At 43.4% G+C, this 20,707-nt stretch overlaps 2 protein-coding genes across 6 annotated transcripts in view; one reads left to right on the plus strand and one right to left on the minus strand.

Annotated features, from left to right (window-relative positions):
• The window catches only part of gdpd4a (glycerophosphodiester phosphodiesterase domain containing 4a), a 29,667-nt gene extending 12,812 nt beyond the window's left edge, over positions 1 to 16,855 (plus strand). For 3 of the 4 annotated variants that reach the window (XM_078086560.1, XM_078086647.1, XM_078086611.1), the window contains 12 exons: positions 78 to 176; positions 315 to 408; positions 3,056 to 3,201; positions 3,285 to 3,367; positions 6,784 to 6,934; positions 7,315 to 7,533; positions 8,158 to 8,315; positions 10,353 to 10,500; positions 11,451 to 11,533; positions 12,489 to 12,568; positions 13,082 to 13,226; positions 13,541 to 13,662. In XM_078086560.1, the coding sequence (XP_077942686.1) occupies positions 354 to 408; positions 3,056 to 3,201; positions 3,285 to 3,367; positions 6,784 to 6,934; positions 7,315 to 7,533; positions 8,158 to 8,315; positions 10,353 to 10,500; positions 11,451 to 11,533; positions 12,489 to 12,568; positions 13,082 to 13,226; positions 13,541 to 13,550 (1,278 nt within the window). In that variant the 5' untranslated portion in view covers positions 78 to 176; positions 315 to 353 and the 3' untranslated portion in view covers positions 13,551 to 13,662. Of the gene's footprint in view, positions 1 to 77; positions 177 to 314; positions 409 to 3,055; positions 3,202 to 3,284; positions 3,368 to 6,783; positions 6,935 to 7,314; positions 7,534 to 8,157; positions 8,316 to 10,352; positions 10,501 to 11,450; positions 11,534 to 12,488; positions 12,569 to 13,081; positions 13,227 to 13,540 lie in introns of all 4 variants that reach the window. The other variant, XM_078086685.1, reaches the window with a different exon arrangement.
• Positions 16,856 to 18,089: 1,234 nt separating this feature from the next.
• Positions 18,090 to 20,707, minus strand: part of myo7aa (myosin VIIAa) — a 48,923-nt gene continuing 46,305 nt past the window's right edge. For both annotated transcript variants that reach the window (XM_078086138.1, XM_078086135.1), the window contains 2 exons: positions 20,405 to 20,524; positions 18,090 to 19,849 (listed from right to left, as the gene is read on the minus strand). In XM_078086138.1, the coding sequence (XP_077942264.1) occupies positions 19,757 to 19,849; positions 20,405 to 20,524 (213 nt within the window). In that variant the 3' untranslated portion in view covers positions 18,090 to 19,756. The remainder of the gene's footprint in view (positions 19,850 to 20,404; positions 20,525 to 20,707) is intronic.

Here is a 20,707-nt window from a genome sequence, read left to right on the forward strand (position 1 = left end):
TATAATCCTTGTTAATAAACACAAACACTGCGAGATAAAGATCACAGCAGGTTGTTTTCCTCCTGTGTTTCTGTCAGACTGGCATCGTTGTGGTGTTGGCCTTCTCTGTCATAGCGACCGCCATCTTGTCGGACCTGTGGAGCAAAGAATGGAAGACTCTGCTTCTATCGCTGCAGGTGAGTCAGTCTGGACACACCGGCCAATCACAGGAGAGAATATCCCATTTTTGCTTTTTTAACACAAACTAATTTGTGCATTGTGGTTAGTTGTTCTGGCCAATCGCTTGTCACAAGCTTCCTCTTCTTTGTCATCAGGTGACGGCGCCTTTCCTCCACGTGGCCGCCGTCTCTGTAATGGTTGTACTCTCCTGGCCTATAGCGTTGCACTTCTTCCGCATGAGCAAGAGAGGTAAGCCCCCCGCCGCACGTTTATCTTCTGGGAGGAATGCGATAGTGATTTTTTTCCTTTTTTTCAAGCTGAACGACTCATCATCAAGTTCGCACGCCTCTGGCTAAGATGTAAAGTAGTACGTTTCTGTTTTTTTGTGAAACTCAGTTTTACAGATGTGTTTATTATATCAGCTTAACCGCTGAAACCATTAGTTGGCTGTAATTAGTAACTGGTGTGAACAAAGAGCTTTTCATTTGTCACTTTCTGTTCGCTGGTGCACTTTATTTTTTAATTTTTAAATATTTTTAACTTTAACTTCCATTCCTTTATTTTAAACTAACCCATAGCCTTATACTACTAACCCATAGCATTATCTTTTATTTTATTCCTCGTGCACTGTTGTCGTCCATTGTCGTACTGTCTGCTGTTACGCACCAACCAATTCCTTGTATGTCGGACATATTATGGAAATAAATGTTTCCTCATTCCTGATCCTGATTCCTGAAGGAGATGGTTGTAATGACATATGTGACAGTGAAGGGTTTTGACCCTAACGTAGTGTCTGTGAGCTGACCCGCCCACCAGGCTCAGAGCTTTTCTAGAATCAAACGCCTTCTTTCTCCCACTCCCTCTCAACACAAAATCAATCAGTCGGTTTCTTTCGTGTCTCCCCGCTTTCTGTCCTCTTTCACTCACTACGTTGTTTTGCAATCCGACCGATGTGTGTCTTTTCACTTCCTCCTCCCTCTCCACTGCATCGTCTTTGACCCTTCTCTCTCTCTTCTCCATGGCTACTGTCCTTGGTTGCCATGGATATTCAGCAGGGTAGAGTGATGCTGAGTCATGTCTGGGGTCTCGCTTAGCAGGAGATAAGGGAAAGAGATGTTTACACAAGAGGTCGTATTGTCTCCCTCGTTCTACTGCATTGACATGAACGCCCACCCAAAGCTTGTAGTTTTGTGGATGATTTGGAGCTTTTCAAGTTGGTTTTGTATAAAGTACCGAGCCTCCAGGTCCAAGAAACCAACAGGTTCCTGATTCCGGAGTACCGGACTCTTCTGTCAAAAGCACAGTTACTGGTCTACTGCCTCACTTTGCTTGTGTTATGTTTTATTTCTCTGGTGTTTCAAAGGGTTAGTTTGGTCAGTTAGGTTAGTCAGTAGATCGGCACATGCTCCGTGTTTAATTCTGGGAGTTTTAGTTTTTGTGTGTGGCTTTGGAGAGAGCACTGATGGCTCCGGGGCTGACTGACTGTAAGTTGAATCAGGGAAAATATTCTAAATATATCTTACACTTAAACTATTATGAATTTTTGTTTAAAGGTGTCTACGCTTTGGAGCTGCTCCCGTTGGCAGCAGTACACTGCTGTGCTCAGGCAATCAATACAACTACATTGTTTTTGGATTAATAAGCAGTACCAGTTTTCACACTGTCACTGATTTATTTCATGACAACAACCAGCCCTGGGCCCTTCTTACCCTTTCAACACTTGTTAGTGATATTAGTAGCTATTTAAACCTATATACTATAGTCAGCTAAATAGGACAGTATTTTAGTCAAAGCTCCAGAGAGGTTGTCAGGAAATCTTCATTTTAGTACGTAGTTTAAGGTGGCTTCCAAAGGGGATTGATTTCCAAACCAGACATATGGCTGCTGTTATGCTCCAGACCACCATGTTCATCCTATCAGGAGGGATTTACTGTACCTCATCCTGATTACTGAGAGATCAAATTCTACTTCAGCCACCGCACTCCCTCAACCCTAAACCAGGCCATATTTAGAGGCTCGAAGATTTATCAGTTGCTTTTTTTGTGCATGTGTGGCAGTCAGTGTATTGCAGATGGACTCGTGAGTCAGTGCGTGTGTGTGTATTTTTTTTGTGTCTTTTCTTTTGTGCCAATCACAGTTGGAGAATGATGTGTGTTCTGGTTCTGAAATTAAACCATACGTTGATACACCTTATAATAATCCACTTATATAGATAAAGTTAGCTGCTAAAAACTGGGTCATGACCCCAAATTAATTAAAGTAATCAATTCAATTTAAATACAAATGAATATAGTCAGTATTCATATACTCGTATAACTCTGACTTGTCATGACCTTAGCAGGTGCATAACTGCAAATGTACATGGTTTGATACTTCAGTTTTGATATGTTTCCTTTTAAACCTACTTAATGTAAATGTTGTTTTAATGTGGTAAACATTACAAAAATGAAGTAAATGAACAATGATGGCATCCTCAACCCACCACCAAGGCCCCACTTTAGAGCCCGCTGTTCTATATAGTTCTATTTGCATTCATCATCAATAAGGGGAAAGCAGACAGTTAAAGGAGCAGGGTGCAGGATTCAGTGGCATCTAGTGATGAGATTGCAGGTACGAGGTCGCCCCTTTGCTCCCCCCTGCCTTTCCTACCCGTGTCACAGAACTACAATGTCCTTCAGGGAACGTAAAGACTCTCATTCGATCATGGCTGCTGTAAAAACATGACACGCACCCACTGCCGATGCAGATATGAAGGATTAATTACAACACAGTTATGAATTGTGTAATTCATTTTTTCCATTAAAGCCCCCTGAATCCAACATACTGCTCCTCTAACGCCAAACATCTTGGAATTAGAAAGTTTTTAAAAATTCAGTGAGTGTTGTGTGTTCTTCAGTGCGTCAGGTGGCCATCCTGGGTCTCTACCTGTCCGTGCTCTCCTCCCTCTACCTGGTCCCGCTCGGGATGTACTCGCCCTGTATTTTAGAGGCAGGACGGCTGGGTCCCGCCCCCACACTCATTGGACACAGAGGAGCTCCGATGGTGAGACTGAAAGAGACGGTGGGCCTGTCTTATTGGTTATGGTTGTTATTATTTCTCATTCTGGGAATGTTTTTTACGTGCAGCTTGCTCCAGAGAATACTGTGATGTCCTTTGAGAGAGCAGTGGAAGCTGGAGGGGAAGGACTGGAGACTGACGTCACCATCAGGTATTAACAACTCTGCCTCTAGAACATGACCTTATAAAACTATAGTGATAAATATAGTAAATAGAAAAAAGTTGGTGTGCATCCGGTCTGAATCAGTCTTCTATTTTTCACAAACAATGATGTAGTCAATGATTTACTTCTGTTAAAATGGGAAAATACTCCTCTACTCCTCTACTCTATAAAGTACATTATCATTGTGCTGTTTAATGTTTTTTTAGTTTTTTTTTTTTTACTGGTATTTAGTGATTCTGGACTTTAATGAGTGTCTTACATTTGCATGTCGATTTTTCTGACTACATTTTGTTGGTTATGCATATACAATGGATCATATTCTATAAGATCATCACATGTGTGCGGTATCTCACTGTGAGAATCAGTCTTCACTGAAAAGAAAAACAGTCCTGTTTTCAGCTTTGTGACAATGCTTTTTACAGCTGATTGATGAGGCGTTTGAGTTTATAATGGGAGCTTAAAGTATTGAATGATTTTCTCAACTCATTAATGAACTTCATTCCTCAGTTTTTCACAAACCATTAAACCTCAACATATCTTGGGACAGGAAGGTAAAAATGTATCTTTAAAATAAAACAAAGTTTCACCATTACATTACATTACATGTCATTTAGCTGACACTTTTATCCAAAGCGACTTATAATAAGTGCATTCAACCATAAGGTACAAACTCAGAAGAACAAGAAAGTGTAATTTCCTCAAATAAGCCAATTTACAATTTGCTATAGATAAGTGGCGTTATAAGTACAATTTAAGTGCTACAATTTGTTAGTCTTTAGTCGAGGTAGAGTCTGAAGAGGTTTAGTTTGCGGCGGAAGATGTCAAGGCTCTCTGTGGTCCTGGTGTCTTCAGAGAGCTCGTTCCACCATTTCGGAGCAAGGACAGCAAAGAGTCGTGATCTAGTCGAGTGTTTTGCTCTCAGTGAGGGAGGGACGAGTAGTTTTGCAGATGCAGAGCCGAGAGTGCGGGTTGGGATGTAGGGTTTGACCATGTCCTGGATGTAAGCTGGACCCGATCCATTCACAGCATGGTACGTGAGCACCAGTGTTTTGAACTGGATGCAGGCAGCCACCGGTAACCAGTGAAGAGAGTGGAGGAGTGGAGTAGTGTGGGAGAATTTCGGAAGGTTGCTAGGTCCTGGAGACCTGCCAGGAGGGAGTTGCAGTATTCCAGGCGTGAGATGACAAGAGCCTGAATCAGTACCTGCGCTGCCTTCTGAGTGAGAAGAGGACGTATTCGCCTGATGTTGTAGAGCGTGTTGTCGCAGTAATGTTGGGAGTCAGGGAGAGTTGGCTGTCGAGTGTGACACCGAGGTTTCCTTGCGGTTGAAGTGGGCGTTAACACGGAGTTGCCAAAGTTGACCGTCAGGTCCTGGGTCGGAGAGTCTTTTCCTGGAAAGATAAGTAGTTCAGTCTTGTCGGGGTTGATTTTCAGATGGTGGGCGGACATCCACTGAGAGATGTCAGTTAGACAGGCAGAGATACGCGCCGCCATCCGAGTGTCCGAGGGAGGGAAGGAGAGAATTAGTTATGTGTCATTGGCATAGCTGTGGTAGGAGAAGCCATGCGAGCGAATGACAGCACTGAGAGAGTTGGTGTAGAGCGAGAAGAGAAGGGGACCCAGGACGGAACCCCGAGGAACTCCAGTAGTAAGAGGACAAGGTTCCGACACAGATCCTCGTCAGGTTACCTGGTAGGTGCGCCCGTCGAGGTAGGACGAGAGGAGGGAGAGAGCAGAGCCTGAGACACCAAGTTCCTGAAGGGAGGAAATAAGGATCTGGTAGTTGACTGTGTCAAATGCAGCAGAGGGGTCCAGAAGGATGAGGACAGAGGAGAGAGAGAGGCGGCTCTAGCAGGGTGGAGTTGCTCTGAGACAGCAAGGAGAGCAGTCTCTGTGGAGTGGCCTGCCTTGAAGCCTGACTGGTGGGGGTCAAGGAGGTCGTTACGGTGGAGATAGGAGGAGAGATGGTTAAAGATCGCACGTTCAAGAGTTTTGGACAAAAAGGGAAGAAGAGAGACCGGCCTGTAGTTGTTTTCTTCAGAAGGGTTGAGGGTAGGTTTTTTCTGGAGAGGGTTAACTCTTACCTCCTTCAGAGAATTGGGAAAACAGACAGATAACAGAGCATTGTTGATGAGACGGGTGAGGAAAGGAAGAAGGTCAGGTGCGATAGATTGTAGAAGTCGGGATGGAATGGGGTCAAGAGGGCTGGTGGTTGGACGGGCAGAGGTTACTAGCGTAAGAATTTGGTTAGGAGACCCGGGTGAAAGAGGAGAGTGAGGGCGATAGAGCTGAAGTCAGTGGGACGCAAGAAGTAGGAGGTGGGTTTGAGACAGAGGAGCGTATGTCAGCTATTTTCTTAAAGGTAAAGTAGTTGACAAAGTCTCCCGGAAGAAGGGTGGAGGAGGACTAGGGGGTTCGAGGAGGTTGGATAAGATCGAAAATAGTTTTTTGGGGTTAGAAAATGAAGATTCGATTCTGGATTGGTAGAAAGAGCTTTTGGCAGCAGAGATAGAAGCAGAAAGAGAGGAGAGATTGTCAGACACATGAAGTGGAGTAACAGAGAGGTTAGTGGTAGAGCAGTTTCTAATGAAGATGTAGTCAAGGTGATTGCCGGCTTTGTGAGTAGGAGGAGAGGGACTGAGTGACAGAGCAAAAGAAGAAAGTAGGTGTAAGAGGTCAGATGACTTCTCTGTCTGGATGTTGAAGTCACCCAGGAGGATGAGCGGAGGGCCATTTTCAGGGAAGTTGGACAGGAGAATGTCCTGTTCTTCCAAGAAATGACACAAGGAGGCACAACTGTGACTAAAGAACCCAAGAGATTGCAATGTGCACAATTATCAGCAGAGCAGTCAGTCTGGTGCCAATTGTACAAATGAGACACTAGCATGCTAGCGTGCTAATGGACGCTAAGGTGATTACTGCCATGCTAATCCAGTTAGCTTTTAGCCCGCCCATTAGCCCACAGCAGCTGGGTTAGCACACAGGCTGAAAACCGGGAGGATTAGCAGCATGGCATGAGTCAGCGTGAGCTGGTTAGCTTAATCCCAGCTAGTGACCCGGGCAATACTGTGTGTCTGTGTGTGTGTGTTGCAGGAGTTGTAGGATATTAGAAACAAATTGACAACCCGGTTCATAAAATGCATATAGTGTACACCAGAATACAGCCATGATTCTGGAACTGTGTAATCAATAAAGTAATGACAATATTGTAAAACCACTGTAATTCTGCAACTGTAATGCATGCATGTAATACTTGAACAACAACTGATATTGTTAGTTGATAGTGTGTGTGTGTGTGTGTGTGTGTGTGTGTGTGTGAGATGGCTTTAATTTGATATTGGGTGTTTTGAGGGGGAAACAGAGTTAAATGCTTACTGGTTACTTTACGCGTCCTCTGTCTGCAGTTATGATGGGGTTCCCTTCCTGATGCACGACTCCACCCTAAGGAGAACCACCAATGTCGCTGATGTTTTCCCAAATCGAACACACGTCGACGCCTCCATGTTCACCTGGGCTGAGCTGCAGCTGCTGAATGCTGGTGACTGGTTCTTATCGGTGAGGCTTGTAGTACGCGGCTTGGTTTGCTTAAAAATATGCAATACAACCGAAGTGTAATTCACACCGGAGGGAAAATGATACACATTGTAACCTTAAATAATTATGGGGTTATGTTAGGATTAGAGTAGATTAGATTCGATTAGATTCAACTTTATTGTCATTGCACAGGATATGACACTTTCACATGTAACTGTAAAGTAAAACCAACTAATTTTTAACACTAAATTACTGTATTGTTGCTGCATATGCAAACATATGCAAACTTCAAATTACCTCTGACAAACTATTCAAAGCTTGGCTTTAGGTTGAATTTGAGTTCATTTCATTTCATAAGACCTCGAGCTTGGAAGATTGACGGACTAACCTGTATTTTCCAGAGGGATCCCTTTGGGACGGTGTCGTCCCTGTCCGAGGCGGACTGCTCCATGGCCCAGAACCAGTCTGTTCCCTCACTGGCCCAGTTTCTGGAGTTGGCGGCCATTAGCAATAAATTTGTGCTGTTTGACCTGCACAGGCCACCGTTTGGACATCCCTACTATGAGTCATACATTAACACCACTCTGCAGGTGGTTCAGGCCCACATCAACTCCTCACAGGTATTTCCAGGTGGATGTGTGTAAAACTCTAGCAAACAAACAATGTCACGTTTTTTTCTCAGTCCTCAATCCGCTGAGTCTATTCAATACTTTTCAACGTTTTTTTCAAATGTCCAAAGCAGAAAAATGTGCAGTGTTCTTTAAGGATGTGTCTGGCATATACTATATTTAGCAAATCTTCCCCAGCTTCTCCATTTTAATACTACAGTTCTTGTTTCAGCACAATTCAGTTCATTTTAAATCATTTTAAATGGGACATTCTCGAATCTGGAAATTGTCACTAAGCAATCTGCTGAGGCAGTGGTCCCCAACAACCGGCCCACACGGTACCACTTACTTTTTTATTTGACTTTTTTCTAAAATAATCATTTAATTTGAAAAATGACCAGATTCTCTCTCAATAACGTGCTTTTCCCAGGCATTATTTACTGTGCGCATGGATCACTAACATCCATGAGGTTTCATCTTTACCGCTTTACTGCTAACAATAGCCATTTTTGTTGTAACATTCATTATGGGGGCCTGAAGAGCAGTTTTTATGAATGTACCATTTGCTGTTGTAAGTGGTAAAAGTGTATTTGAGCCTACACAGATGACCATTTGTTTATAATTGTGTGTGTGTAGGTGCTGTGGCTGCCATCTGAAGACAGGGAGCTGGTCCAGGCTGTGGACCCGGAGCTTCAGCAGACCTCCGGAGAAGGAGCGTCTCTTCAGGACCTGACAGACGGCCACATCACCAGACTGAACCTGCACTACAGCACCATGTCACAGCAACAGTTCAGGTAAACACGCAATTCAATAGAGAAATAAACGCTTTGAAAGAAATAGATATTTTAGGCAAAAAGTTAGTGTATGTAATGATTCATTCGCAATATTCAGCAAAACAGTTTGAGCTGAAAAACACCCACATTGGTGGATTTAAATCAATTAAATAATTTCCCTCAAATGCAAGCATGGCAAACATAGAAGTGACTGAATGCTGCACTTGTATTTACCTCATTATAGGATACTGGCGAGGGGGACGGTGCCCCTTCACTGTGCGCTGATATAGAGCTGTGTGGGTGGATTCCCATGTGTGTAGTTATGTAACATAAGGTACAGATGGCCACCACGGTCACTTCGTCTCACTGCGTTCTCACACAATTGGGCATTGCGCAGGTGTGTAGGCGTATGGAGCCTACGATGCCTCTGTCGAACCGGGAAGTCCGAATCTGTCAATATCTCGCCAACTGTACCGAACTCAGGCGCACGGATGCTGCGTTGCTTTCGCAGTTATTAAGCTGTCACTCAGTTGATTCCACGCCCTCTACACCAGATAAGGGCCAAAAGTCTGAATTTGAAAAAATATGACCTGAAAGTGAAAAAAAGAGGGTTCTTCAATGTTTAAGTCCAAAACTTAAACTTTCAGGTTCACATTTGTTTTTCAAAGGATCTTAAACGTTTGGCTAGGTTTGGCTCCATAGAGGCGTCCTGTAAATGGCTCTTTTTTTTGTGACGCCACGCTTCCAGTTTTACCAGTTACTACTAGTTAGTAAGCTTTATATTCTATATACAATTTACTTTTGTGAAGTAAAAAAAAGCGCTGGATGCAGCATCACCTGAGTGTTCCCTCTGTGGCCAGATAAAACCTGGCTACAGAGGGCCTTCAGACGGTCGGAGTGAGGAGAAGTCGTGGAGGAGGTTCAAATGATGGAGGTGTTTCAGAAGAGAGGAGCGTACTCAAGGCTCATGAGTAGCAGGCACAAGAGAAACAAGTGGGAGGTTTAGCACTGGGTGCACAACCCAAATATGTGGGAGAAAAATCTGGAGAGAAAGATGTTTGAGTGAAATAGAATATATCTAAAACACCCTCAGTATCAGCGTCATACGCTCTGTCATAATACACATCATAAAAACAAACCCAGAGTGGACTTCATGAGAACGGTCATGCAGGTGACCAATGCTCAGCTGATTTCAGACATCGATTTCAGTGCAAAACAGAATTCTGGTGCGTCAACAGCTTTTGAGGAAGATGAAATTGCTCCATTTGAAACAAACAGTTTATATAACTCCAGGGGATTATGCAACTCCAGGCTTGGCAAAGAACAATTTATATTCGCCTCAACATATGGTCATTAGAATTTCAAAGGACGCTTTCATCCTGACAACCTGCCAGGCATACAGGGGGAGATACCTGTGTGTGTGTGTGTGTGTGTGTTTCAGACTGAGTGGAATTTAATGCCCTCATTGTGATGAATACCACTTTCTTCCTCCTGTCCTACTAATTCTAATGGTGGAAAATTATGTACAATTAAGAAATTGTACTTCTTTAAGAAAACAACAATCCCCATAATAATCCCAATAGTACTTTATAAATATCTGCATAACATGCTGTGCACATACAAATCCCAGTTTGAATTGCTAATCACTGAGTAGATGGCAAAGACAAACCAATGTTTAGAGGCCAGTTTAATAATGATGGAGTGTCACTGGAAATAACTTCAACATCCAAGTCCAGCAGTTGTCGTGTAAGACGTCCGCTAAATGTAACTTTCAATCATTTCACTCTTTTTTTTGTTGGGGTGAAAATGAGTTATATAATGCATTCAAAGTCTGAATTTTTCTTTCTTTTCTGCTAAAATAGTTGTTGTTGAGGAAACTCCTCAACTACAAGTCTGTAGGCCTTCGTGATCTTCAGCGGTGAGATACAGGGTTGCTGTAGCACAGCTGGTGTTGCTTCTGCTCGCGTGTCCTGTGCATGTGATGTGCGATGCCCCTTAGTCTCTTGGGACCAGGCGGTAAAGGAGAGTGTTGAATGTGTCCTTTGTCTTTCTCTCCAGCAAGTACCAGTCGGTGAACATCAGCACCAACCTGTATGTGATCAGCCAGCCGTGGCTCTACACGCTGGCCTGGTGTGCCGGAGCTCAGTCTGTAACCACCAACTCCGTCCACATCCTGTCCAACGTCAACAAGCCGCTCTTCCTCATGGTGAGCACATTCAAGTCCTCGCCGTCCTCCCTGCTGTTACCTGGAATGTTAGCACTACTGAATTGAAACCTATTTTTTCCCCCCCGGGACATACTTTAGGTTTAAATATAAATGTATATGTAAATATAAACAGTATTACAGTATTATAACAGTATTACTTCAAGGCTTAACCCTTTGTTCCCATTCACAGAGCAACGCACTGGGGGGTAGAAGTCAGCATTAAGGGGGTAATAATATTTAGCATTGCATTTCCATGAAGTAGGTGTCCCCTCAGAAGACGGATTAAAAAGGCTGCGTAGGTCCCTGGTATGGAATCTATGCTTCCTATATTTCCCATAATGCAGCTCAAAGATTAACTGTGACTAGATCTCTCAGACATAGAAGCTACTTTAGTACTAAAATGGTTGGTGAATTGTTCCTAGACTTACTGTTGATATTACATAGATATGACGAAAAATGCAATGGTGTAATATTTAATATTAAACATAATTTAATAAAATGAGTAACATTTGTAAGTTAATTTAAAATGAAAAACATACTAACATCAGCTAACAGCTAACTTCCTTCCTTCAGCAACATTCATACAAATATGCTAAACTGGCTGAAACTACCAGTCCTGAGAGAGGAGACGGACAGAGAGGGAGGGGGGGGGAGGAATCGGAGGCGATAGTCCATGTGTAGTCTGGTAGGAGCTCCTGCATCAGTCTGAGCACCTCTTCAGCAGGTATCGTGGGTGTTTTGAAGATTTGGTCTCTGACCTGTTGCTTACGTAAACCCTCCCAGGTATCTCTCACCACCCACGTGTCTGCAAAACTTCAAATGAGTTTGATTATGCTTTTATTACGAGTGTCGAAGTGCAAGCCCGGTACCCAATGGCCACTAGAGGAAATAATGACATTCAAAGCCACAAAATGCACTCAACCCTCATTCTCTCTGTCTCTGTCTCTCAGACTCCAGAGGAATATAGCTTGATGTGGATTTTGACAGATGCTGTGTCGGCCTTCCTCATCATTGCAGTTTTCATATTCCACTGGTGCGTAGACAAACTAACACACACACACACACACACACACACACACACACACACACACAATTTTCCTTCCCTGCTAATTGTAACGTCTGGTATTGAGGAGGTGAAGCCGTGCAGGGCTGCGTCATCCTGGCTGCTGATTAGTTTTCATAAATGCATCCATATGTCATCTGGAATGTCACAGTGGCTGTTTGAAGAGACATGTGCTTCATCAATGTCACAACGGAGAGAAATCCCAGCTGCAGCATTCTCATTTATCTTTTTACCCATCACTTATATCATAGGAATATTACAATATTTGCCATTAAAAAGCTTAATTGTGGTCAGACATACTGAAGGACCACTAGACAGCTTTGTGTTCGATATAATCACAACATGCGCAATCAGAGAAGTGAACCAAAGAAAACAATATTCCACTGAAGTGATGAGGTCAGACTGCTTTGAATGTCAGAAAGAAGGGGACTGTGTTCAGTCTCTATAAGGGGACTATATAGCTATAGCTATATATAGAAGCTACATAGTTACTTCTTTCACTTATAGCGTGTGGAACACCAGGGCACCACTATGAATGTCCTCCGGGAAAGATGCCATATTCAAAATGTCACCGCACAACCAGGGCTTGTAAAACAAAGTGTGCGTGTGTGTAAATGTCATTGTGCTTCGTCCCTCCTGTCAGCCAGATGAGGCCCTTCACCACAAAGGGCAGGATGCTCATTTTTTTATGGCCTCCTTTGTGGATTTATTTTTTTCTTCATCTATTGTTAGCGCGTCGCTCTTTCATCGGTAGCTTTCACCTCCCTTTCATACACGGGCCTTGGTCCTCTCCCACCTGGACACCTTCACACATCCTCATGCACCATGAAAGTAGTTACTGTGGCAGCCTGCAAAGCACAAAACACCCAGCTGGTTATTCACTGCCTATGTGATCTGTGTGTGTGTGTGTGTGTGTGTGTCCCAGGTGGAGGGAGAGAGGTCTGCCCTTCTGGTCCGGCAGCCGCCAGACTCACGAGAACGGACCGTACAGCAAGTTCAGGACGGGTATGGATGTCTTTTTTCTAACCGTGACATTGTGGACAAATGTGAGGACAACAGATTTAAAGACCTCCGCCATTCTTCCTAACACTGAATTCTGAGGCTGCTTTTGTGTCCGAAACATTTCATATTTTAGGGCAAGTGTCTCGCCAGCTTCTTGTCCACTTTTGGAAAATACTGTTGTGTGGCACATTGTATGTGCGTTAGGTGAGGACATCTATGTCCGTCTCTCGGATGGTTTGGCTAATGACCGTCTAGTTGACACTTTCCAACCGGTTACAAGAGCTGACTGCCAACACACACCGAAGCATCTCAGTCCCGTGTACGAGTTCATGTTCTGGGATGCTGACTGACCGCTCAAGCTAACCCTCCACACTGAACACAGAGGTTTCCTTCATATCGACAGCAACGAATGATCGTATTCCAAAAGAAGGCGGAGGCGTTACTTTATCATTTCCGTCTTTGCATGTTTTGATCTCCTGCTGTGTGTTGTTGTGTGTGTGTGTGTGTGTGTGTCAGACTCCTCAGAGGTCATCTGTGTTCGCTGGAGCCCCCTCCACTCCGACCCCCCCTGCCGGAGCCCTCATCTTCTCCCTCCCCTCGGTCTTCAGCCCATGACCCCCGTGCACGTTCAGCCCTGCATGTCTGCCCTGCGAGAAGCCCTGTATGACCTGTGCGACCCCCCTGTAGAGAACGAGCGAGAGAGATGTGTGGGATTTAAACAGCTGTGATGTCATCCTTTGCTAGTGTCCTTGCATCATGCACCTTCATCTTTACATTTGGCTGCAGCTAGTAATCATTAAAGTAGTAATATACTCACATCGCCTGCCCGTACTAAGCCCCTGGTATTGGTTCCTTGTGGATCTTTGCCTCTCCTCCAATGTTGTCTCCGTATTACCCACAATGCCACTCATTAACAGGTGAAGGTATAAACTCTAAATTGACCTTTGCCCCCCCCCCTCCCCCACCCCCTTGCAGAGCTGAGTGACGTGTGGTCCATTTCCAGCGCCAACATCCGGACCGACCTACGGAGCATGCCCAGTTCAACCAGCAACCCCCACCTGCCCCCCATCACAGAGGAGTGACGGGGAGCAGAGAGAGAGAGAGAATGATGAGTGGAGGAAGAGTGTTGGAAACTTTACTTTATGAAATTTTTAAGTTTTGGTCAATATTTGTGACAAAATAAGCAACAGATCCAATCGAATAGGAGCGTTCTTTAATAGTTTAGATCTATGACACCACTTAACAATAAAGCCTTTGTGGTGAGAAAAGCTCAGAAATGTGCAAATAACCAAAACGTCTGACTTTGACAGTTCGTAGAGTGAAATTATCACACATATTAAGAAGCTAAATTGATCAAATGTGTTTGGATAAATGTGTATATGATGAGGCTTCAAAAAACGGCATTTAGAAATCACATTTATTTTCATCTGCTGACACTTTTATCTAAAAGAACTTCAGAGGTACAACGCAGGCAGCAGCTTTTTGTGACTTGAACAATTCGACTGGTCTCTCTCCCCCTGGTCTCTCTGTCTCTCTCCCCCTGGTCTCTCTGTCTCTCTCCCCCTGGTCTCTCTGTCTCTCTCCCCCTGGTCTCTCTGTCTCTCTCCCCCTGGTCTCTCTGTCTCTCCCCCTGGTCTCTCTGTCTCTCTCCCCCTCGTCTCTCTGTCTCTCTCCCCCTGGTCTCTCTGTCTCTCCCCCTGGTCTCTCTGTCTCTCTCCCCCTGGTCTCTCTGTCTCTCTCCCCCTCATCTCTCTCCCCCTGGTCTCTCTGTCTCTCTCCCCCTGGTCTCTCTCCCCCTGGTCTCTCTGTCTCTCTCCCCCTGGTCTCTCTGTCTCTCCCCCTGGTCTCTCTGTCTCTCTCCCCCTGGTCTCTCTCCCCCTGGTCTCTCTGTCTCTCTCCCCCTGGTCTCTCTCCCCCTGGTCTCTCTGTCTGAGGGAGGAACTGAAGTGCAGAAACAAACCTCATTCGCTGATCTTCAACCCGAGACGGAGCGCAGAGCCTCTGAGAGGCCATTTTCATACTATACTGTAGTCTTATAGACGCATTTGGAAGAAAGACGCTGGCATGCTTGAGAACATTTTCATCATTTAACACCACCAGCTGTGCTCAACGACGCAAGAACACCAAACCTCCCAAAAGAACCGAGAAACCCCTGAACACACACTGCTGCAGTAACTCCCAGCCGCTTTCATTCTGCCCGCTTCGCGCTTCTAGCTGATCAAGACAAACGCTTGTCCGACGAAGAGCGGCAGAGAAGCTGGAGACGATGATGAAATGGACCAGGAGCACTTTTTATTTCTTGTTTCAGCTGTACAGATATCAGGCGCATTGGGCCCAACCGTTGCCCACGTGTTACGCGTGGCTCTCTGTCTTTGACTTGTTGGATGCGGTGTGTGAACTGAACCCTGTTGGAATGAATGTGTACCAAAGGGCTCGAGAAGCCGTTGTCAAGTACTATTTCTGCTTTCTACTAGTGAATGTATTCTCAAGCGGGGCCGTGTTTCTTAAAAGCATACGAGGAATTCTTTGGCGCTTAAAGCCAAATGATTGGTGAGCCGCTCTACATAAAGATGCTTTTGAGACTTCTCTCTTTCACGAGACAGCGAGTGCAGCTGCTTTCCGTGAGTCCCCGTGTGCTCTGGTGTCTTAACCTCAGCTGGTTTTAGATCTGAAATCCAGTGTCTTGTCTCAACGTTTCTCGGGTAAAATGACTTATGAAAGTTAGTGACGATATGCTGCACAGTGAAGCAGTAAGTGCCATTATAAAAACACAGCTGTGCGCCACACGCATCACATCCAACCGGCAGTCAGAACCCATGCGCCCACCACGTTACCCAACGAGCCTTTCACTCTCACACAGCATTGTTAGACTTTTTAAGTTTGGGAATTGTAGATTAAGTGAAGTCATCACAGTGCAGAATCACATCTTAATGTGTATATATATATATATTGTATGGTATCGTCTGATTACATGGTGTACTCAGCTTGTATGAATAAGTGGTTAGCACTTTGTATTTGTGTTTCTGTTTAGAATATAATAGGCTAAGCATTTTAGCTGCAATCATAATAGCTGCACAGCTGTATTTATTCTATTGAATATGATGTTTCCCACCGCTGGAGCTTTTTTAGTGAGTGAGTCTGGTGACAACGCAGCACCGGGCTGGATTTTACTTTTGGAGATGACTTTTAAGCTTCGCATGTGTTGGATTTGTCCAACTTTTGTAGATGCTTTATATTAAACCTACCATCTATCTTTTTACTGTAGGACTCTCAAACGGTGTCCCAAAACGGTGTCCGGTAAAAAGGTGGCATTCAGGCGGTTGGAGGCTTAATAAAAGCTTTGTCACTGTATGAGGTCATTATTGTGCTGGTTTGACGCCTCGAGTGCTGACTTTCTGACTTCAATTTGGGGAAAGTACCGACATTTCCTTTAGGATAGAACAGTAGTTCAGTGAAGGACCTGTTTCCTCTTATACATTCATAGAAATGTGTCTTATCAATGCAGTATAATATACTCCTTCAGTGTCCCAACTGGCTGCAGATGAATCCCAACCACCATGAACGTTACATTGGGGATGTGCGTGTCGTGTTTTGACGCACCGTATTCCTCTCTGAAGTCAATTAGATGGTTACATACTAGCAGCCTCCTTCCCTCCAGACTAGTGAACAAACATGAAAATAGTTTCTTGTTTCTTGGTAAAACTTTGTTTGATGATCTGTGTATTTTTTATAAGGATCAGTGTGCTTTTTTTCCCATATCAAACAGTGTTTTACATTGTGCTCCGTCAGTGGTCTGATTTAGGACTTGTGGTTTGATATTTGATACCAGAGTGGAAGCTGTGGTCTTGGCTTCCATACGAGTGGTTTGCACATTGAGACATTAGGTGACATGCGTGTTTTTTACAAAACGAGTCATGGGAAGAAGGTAGATGCAAGACGCGTTGGCTCCGTAAAACATAAATCTGATCTCCTGAACTAGAAAATCTCACTCAAATGAGACCTGCGTGACCAACACTCAACATTGTCTTTAAATAGAGAACTGTAGTACTTGGGTTAGGAAAAATACCACTATGGTATAATAGAATAAAATTAGAACATGGGTTTTATTATTCTCCATTGCCATTACAATTGTGAAATCTCTGTACCATTTAAATGTGTGCTATACACATACACAGCCTTCTTAAAAATATTATTTTAAAGATCTTTTAGATTTTTATCTTTCTTTTTTAATGTAACTTTTCTCTGATTGTAAATGCTACTGTCATCTGGTATTAAAAAAAATAGAAGAAATGTTTGGTTGTTGGTAGCACTGTGTATTATTTAACAAACCAACATGTCAGTGACAAGTTATTCAGCAAAACATTTTTATGGCAATTTTATAAAATCAACGTCTAGACTGGTAAACATTTAAACGAATTCATCGGACTTATTGTCTTAATGATAAAACACCTCTTTTGATTTGTACACACACGATACATTTGTACGCTAAATGTTTCTTTTCTATGATAAAATAAAAAAGACCTTGTTAAAGGCTGTTCAATAAATTATTTTACGACATATCTAACGTTAATTGATTCTTTGCAGTTATTTGAAAGATGCACAGCATTATCATACAGGGAACAAGGCCTGTGTGTTGTTGTTGGAAATGTTTCACCTTACATCAGTGTTACTTAGACGACAGAAAGTCTGTGCGCTCTCACACAGGGCTGTCAATAGATTAACTACTTAATCGCACATTTTGGAATTCATTAATTGCAATTAATTATTTTTCAAGTAATGAGTAATCACTTTAGAAAGCGTCTATTGTAGACACTTGTTTAATTGTCAAATGTTATTTTAAACACAAAACTACACACACGTGATAATCTTTGAGGCAGAATTCCACCAGGTGGGACATGATGAACTAGCGACTCTTCGTGTTGTAATCGTGCACTTTTCTCTCAACTCTCCATCATTTAAAGTGCCAACAATCTCCCCACATTTAGTCAGCAGGTTTTCAAACCCCGGTCTTTTAGGGACACAGTGTTCTGGGTCCTCTGCAGACTGCGTGCCACGCAGAGATGTTGAAATGAAAGTAGCTTATCAGCTAGCTTAGCTTAGCCTAGCAGTGCCTGTGGTGGTCCGTTTGACACTTACCCCCCTTCCGTTTGACACGTGGAGTAATTCCTCTGCACAGTTCTCCGCGGTGTGTCGCGCCTCAGTTTGTTTTACTTCCAATGCAAAAAGATCTCTCCATCTTCAACCACCGACTTGCTCTCTCTGTTAATTAACTGACGGCAGTTAGCGGCGGTTTCGTTTCCGGGGTCATTCATTTCTGATTGTCTGCATCAATTCACTCCTGTATCAGGGTAACCAGGCAACTGCCTCATATTCAATCATTCTTGTATAACATGTTGCACTAACTTGGTGAGCTGGACACTAGCGGCAGTCAAAGTATAAATAATGTGGAAACCACTAGATCAGTGTTGAATATGTTGTGAACAATATTAACTATTAATTTAGAAACCAATCAAGTCAAAACAAATGCATTCAATATTTTATGTAAAAGTGAGAGCACACGTTGCAATTAACTGACACTACAGGAAATCAAGACGTCTGGTTACAAAGACAATACACAACAGGCAGAGACTCCTTTTTGCTGTTAGTCAACAAAGAAAAACTACCATGAAAATAAATGGTTGGCACTGTTAAAATACCAAAGTATTTGTTAATCATACAAACCAAAGATGTGTACTGGATGAAGGGCTTGCTTTAAAACTAAAAAACACACATGCATGATGACGGTAGATATCACTCTGACAACACAACAAATGCATTAAATAAAAGGGTTTGTGCTTCTTCTCAGATTGGACTTTTGTTATAATGATTTAACAAAACATTTATTGAGAACATTTCAGAATAAGATGTTCATCTTTGCTGAAGGACTTTGATGTCACAGTGATTGTATTGATCAATCAATGATCCTGAACTTTGAGAAAAACATATTTAGTACAGAAGAATACTTTTTTTGAGTCCATCTGTGATGCACTTGACTATAGTAACATTTCCTCGTTGTGGAGGTCTTTTATTCTTTTGATGCTATTATGAGTTGTTGGAATGCACCAGAGTGCCAGTCGCATGAATGCATCCGCAAACGTACGGACTTACTCAGATACATTTCATTGGTGGTAACACTAAAAACTACAGGACTCGTGGATGACAAGTCAGACTTAGCCAAAGGTCAATTTACTGACTGCTTTTTGGGCGCATAATGAAGGGATGGACTATTTGTGGCCGATTTGAATGTCGGCGACTCTTAAGAGTCAAGATTATTTTGTACAACAACAGGAATGTTACAAAAGCCCCATAAAATCAGCAGCCGCAAGCCACAGCAATGCTACACAATGCAGTCGCACAACACAAATATGGAGACAATCACGGCATCAAATGTAAAACTAAACAGAAACGACTGCTAATAATCACCAACATTTAACAAAAGATGATTGAGAATAAATCATAAATGGGGTTTTAAAGAAACAAAACCCATATTAAACTTAAACACATGACTTTAAGTGACCACGGCGATCCAGCAGGCGTATAGAGAACTGATGTACTAAAGCTAACGAAAATATGGGTGACATTTTTCACTCTTTTAGATCCTTATCGCTGGTGATAAGGTGGCGGCAATAAGGCCTACGATTATTGACAATAATATTACATTTTCATCAGTACTTTCCAGCGTCTTAGTGTATATGAATAATTCCTAGTAATTTCATTAAATAAAAAAGGCATGAAATGGTTTGATTAACCCAACACTGGTTCATTGTGAGTCAATGAGCTTCCTAGTTACTGCAGTCCACCAGTCTCCCCTTTAGTTCCTAGATGTATCATGTTATGTCCAAGGAGGTCATGAGTGTTGCATCCTGAAGCCTTTTTGGGAGAGGGTTTGCAGGTCTAGAGGTAGTCGTCCTCACTGGACAGCTCATCCTCACCCTCACCGGGACTGTACTGGTGATAGTTGCTGGGGCCTTCGCCGGGGTCGCTGCTACCGGCAGCCGAACTCCCCCCGGTCAGATTTGACCCACCCGAGCTACCAGAAGGACTGCGGCTCATCGTCCACAGCTGGTTGGCAAAGGTCCGCCCCCAGCTGCAGTGCTGGCCAATAGGTCGCAAGAGCCGAACGAGCTCAGCGGCCTCCTGCCAGTAAGAAGTTCACTTGCTGAGGCGCGGCCCGGAGCGCTGCTTGTTCATGGTGGTCAGCATCTGGCTGATGTAGGAGGTCAGCAGATCATCCATCTTGTAGCCCTGCAGGTGAAATGGAACATACACATTCAAAATACAAAGCGGATATTTTCAGTTCATTGACGTAAGTGAACTTTTTTTAAGCTTCTTCTTTTTTGATAAATCATGTCAACAGGGATGTGTTTCACATCCGTTCTCATTTGTAGGGCTGCATATTGTCAATTTAGCTGCAGATTCTTCATTTGTTTTCCAATGACCCTGCTTTGATGAATTAAGTAAAGGACACGTTTCAACGGTGCTGCTTCGTGTCATCAGTCACCATGGTTTCCCTTTTCCAACAGAATAAATCCGTCGTTCCACTTTGTTGTTTTTCTTAATGTTAATCCTCCGCAAAATCAAACTGTGACTAATTCTTTGGAGGCTTTTAGTGTGAAAATCTATGGGAAAGGCTGAGTTTCATTGGTGGTGGTTTCAATCAAGAAATACTGCAAAGTAGAAGCAACTGGAATTAAAGGGTATGTTTAAAGAAAAACAGGCTAGTATGACATGAATGTTATAGCACTAATAGAGACTAAACGAATAACTGATTTGAGCACCCGAGCCTTGAGTGTGACCCACCAGCGAGGTCTCACACAGCAGTTTGCTTCCTCTGACCAAGTTGCCGATGGTGATGTGGAAGTAGGTGTTCCCACTGCTCCAGTTGGAGATCTTGGTAAAGGGGTGAGTGGTGAGGATGTCCTGCACAAACACAGAGGGGTCAGCCTCAGGTCCTCTGATCCACGATGCATAGTGAGTGAGTGTGGCGTCAAAGGGGAACTTAAGGAAAATCCATCCACAGGCTGCAGGAGAGTGGTTTACCGTGTGCACAAGTCAAACTGACCATTAAAGTAAATCCTTTAACCTCAGACAGGTGCCGAGTAG

This window comes from Gasterosteus aculeatus, chromosome 1 (assembly GCF_964276395.1).
Source record: "Gasterosteus aculeatus chromosome 1, fGasAcu3.hap1.1, whole genome shotgun sequence".
NCBI classification, from domain to species: Eukaryota; Metazoa; Chordata; class Actinopteri; order Perciformes; family Gasterosteidae; genus Gasterosteus; species Gasterosteus aculeatus.